This window comes from Cervus elaphus, chromosome 33 (genome assembly GCF_910594005.1).
Source record: "Cervus elaphus chromosome 33, mCerEla1.1, whole genome shotgun sequence".
In the NCBI taxonomy this organism is placed as follows: Eukaryota; Metazoa; Chordata; class Mammalia; order Artiodactyla; family Cervidae; genus Cervus; species Cervus elaphus.
The window spans coordinates 33,805,189-33,808,393 of record NC_057847.1 but is presented as its reverse complement, the minus strand read 5'-3'; the positions used below and the strand labels follow the sequence as shown (position 1 = coordinate 33,808,393).

At 40.0% G+C, this 3,205-nt stretch overlaps 1 protein-coding gene across 1 annotated transcript; it reads right to left on the bottom strand.

Annotated features, from left to right (window-relative positions):
* Positions 1 to 1,111: 1,111 nt before the first annotated feature.
* LOC122688675 (RWD domain-containing protein 1) lies at positions 1,112 to 2,158 on the bottom strand. The gene has a single exon (XM_043894848.1). The coding sequence runs from the start codon at positions 2,009 to 2,011 to the stop codon at positions 1,280 to 1,282; it is 732 nt and encodes a 243-aa protein (XP_043750783.1). The 5' UTR covers positions 2,012 to 2,158; the 3' UTR covers positions 1,112 to 1,279.
* Positions 2,159 to 3,205: the final 1,047 nt, after the last annotated feature.

The following is a 3,205-nucleotide window of genomic DNA, read 5'->3' as shown; positions in this document are numbered from 1 at the left end:
AAGCAACTCCTGCAGCTCAATTCCAGAAAAACAAATGACACAATAAAAAATGGGCCAAAGAACTAAACAGACATTTCTCCAAAGAAGACATACAGATGACTAACAAACAAATGAAAAGATGCTCAACATCATCATTATCAGAGAAATGCAAATCAAAACCACAATGAGGTACCATCTCATGCCAGTCAGAATGGCTGCTATCCAAAAGCTTACAAACAATAAATGTTGGAGAAGGTATGGGGAAAAGGGAATCCTCTTACACTGTTGGTGGGAATGCAAACTAGTACAGCCACTATGGAAAACAGTGTGGAGATTCCTTAAACAACTGGAAATGGAACTGCCATATGACCCAGCAATCCCACTGCTTAGTATACACACCGAGGAAGCCAGAATTGAAAGAGACACGTGCACCCCAATGTTCATCCCAGCACTGTTTATAATAGCGAAGACATGGAAGCAACCTAGATGTCCATCGGCAGGTGAATGGATAAGAAAGCTGTGGTACATATACACAATGGAATATTACTCAGCCATTAAAAAGAATACATTTGAATCAGTTCTAATGAGGTGGATGAAACTGGAGTCTATTATACAAAGTGAAGTAAGTCAGAAAAAAAAACACCAATACAGTATACTAACACATATATATGGAATTTAGAAAGATGGTAATGATGACCCTATATATGAGACAGCAAAAGAGACACATGTGTATAGAAGTCTTTTGGACTCTATGGGAGAAAGCGAAGGTGGGATGATTTGAGAGAATAGCATTAAACATGTATATTATCATACTTGAAACAGATCACCAGTCCAGATTTGATGCATGAGACAGGGTGCTCAGGGCTGGTGCACTGGGATGACCCTGAGGGATGGGATGGGGAGGGAGGTGGGAGGGGGGTTCAGGATGGGGAACACATGTATACCCATGGCTGATTCATGTCAATGTATGGCAAAAACCACTACAATATTGTAAAATAATTAGCAACCAATTAAAACAAAAAGAAAAAATAAATAAGTAAAATTTCTGGGTACAGCAAATAAATAAATAAATAAATAAAATAACATTTTGAAGTGATGAAGTCCACTTATCCAAGAGACTTTTTTTTTTTTTTTTGAAATTTTTAAGATCAATTTATTAAGTTCAATGATGAAAGCCATCAGAAGAATATTCTCCTGAAAATTATTTTTTTCTTAGAAAAAAGAAAGGAAAATCAACACCCTCTCAGCATAGCCACAGATGCTGTGGCAGTCAGGCCTCTCTGCAGACGGGAATAGTCCATCAGTCGGTCAAGTCACTCTCCCGGTCAGCAGGATTGTAGTCTGGATCATCTTCATCATCCTCCAGCTCCAAGTCATCCATTTCCTGGAACAAAGACTCATCTACCTCCACGTTGTTTCCAGCATCTTCCAAGAACTGGATATCAGATGTGTCAAGATTATGATCTGTTTCAAATAGTTGTCTCCCACTTAATTTATTTTTTCCCGCTTGCTCTTCTTCCTTCATCCGTTTCTTTTTAATTTCCAAGAGTTCTGCATCAAACTTGGCCTTCCAATTTAAGAAATTCTCAATTGTAACAGGAGTACCATGGAATAATTGCTTCTCGGCTTCTTCCGCTTCTCTTTCTTTTTGTTTCTTTTCTTCTTCTCTTCTAGTTTTTATTTGATCTACTATTTCATTTAATTTCTCTTGCACAGCTGACACTAAGGTGAAGATCATCACCATTCCAAGGTTTTCTTCTGCCTGTAATGCTAATAATTTTAAAATGTCTGCTACATCATTATCTTCTAGATTTAACTGGGCGAATATTTCATAAAGGGGAGCTTCATCTGGGTATTTTTCACTGTATGTAAACTTGAGGGTTGTCTGGACAGTTTCATCATTTTCTCCAGCCTCAGATGTCACAGTAATGGTGAAGCTGGGTGGATTTTCTGATAATACTGTGAAGGAGTCAGGGTAGATGGACTCCAGAGCCTCCAGCTCGTTGCGCTGCTCCTCGCCGTAATCTGTCATCGCGGCCCTCGCTGCAGCCCATGGATCGCCCAGACACCCAGGCGGCGTGCTGCAGCCTGGACCGCGGCAGCGCTGGGAGAGCAGGCAGCGGCCGGGCGGGCGCAGGCGCAGAGTCCCAGGCGGAGAGGCCTGGGGCCCACAGCCAGGCTGGGCCTGCTGAGCAACAACCTCCAAGAGACTTATATATCAATAATCAGGAATTGGATAGAGTCCCCTTTCTCCTCACTTTGCTCTATTTCTTTTCACCCTTCTCTCATTGTCTCCTGCTCTATGTGTTGGTCTTTTAGGAAAAGGAGAATCATAGGATTTCAGAGCTGAAAGGGACCTAAGAGACTATGAGGTTACCATCTCCAGTGCCCCTGGATCTGGGTAGTCGGTGCAGTGGGCATGCTGAGGACTGATGTCTTGAAAAGCACAAGCCCCACCCATAGGAGGCAGTGCAGACTCAGCTGCAGGCAGTTATTACCAAGGGAGCATGTAGGCCAGCTCTGCCAATTTCTTCATGAAAATTCAAAACTGGGTTTTCACATAAACATCCCAATTTTAATTTTATTTTTTAAACTTAAAATAATTGAAGTTAAGCTGACCTACAAGATTATATTAGTTTCAGGGGTACATCATAGTGATTTGATATTTCTGTAGATTATATACCATACAAGGTTTTTATAAAATATTGACTATAATCCCGAGCTGTGTATTATGTCCCTGTTGTTTATTTTATAATTGAGTGCTTGTACCCCTTAATCCCCTGCATATATTTTGTCCCTTCCCCAACCCCTTTCCCCTATGATAACCAGTAGTTTGTTCCCTGTATCTGTGAGTCTGTTTCTGTTTTGTTATATTTGTTCTTTGTTTTGTTTTTCAGATTTCACATATATGTGAAAACATACAGTATTTTTCTTTCACATTCTGAATTCTTTCACTAAGCCTAATACAATCCAGGTCCATCCATGTTGACACAAATGGCAAGATTTCATATTTTTTAAGGTGGATTAATATTCTATTCTATATACATACACATCACATCACATCTTCTTTATCCATTATTTATTGATGGACACTTAACTTCCTTCCATATTTTGGCTACTATAAATACGTTTAATAGCTGATCTTTTAGCAGAAACTCTGCAGGCCAGAGGGGAATGGCACTGAAAGTACTGAAAGAGAATAATCTATAACCAAGATTACTCTACC

Bases quoted from the DNA above. Each gene is read 5' to 3' on its own strand.
- LOC122688675 (XM_043894848.1), bottom strand. From the start codon at position 2,011: ATGACAGATTACGGCGAGGAGCAGCGCAACGAGCTGGAGGCTCTGGAG.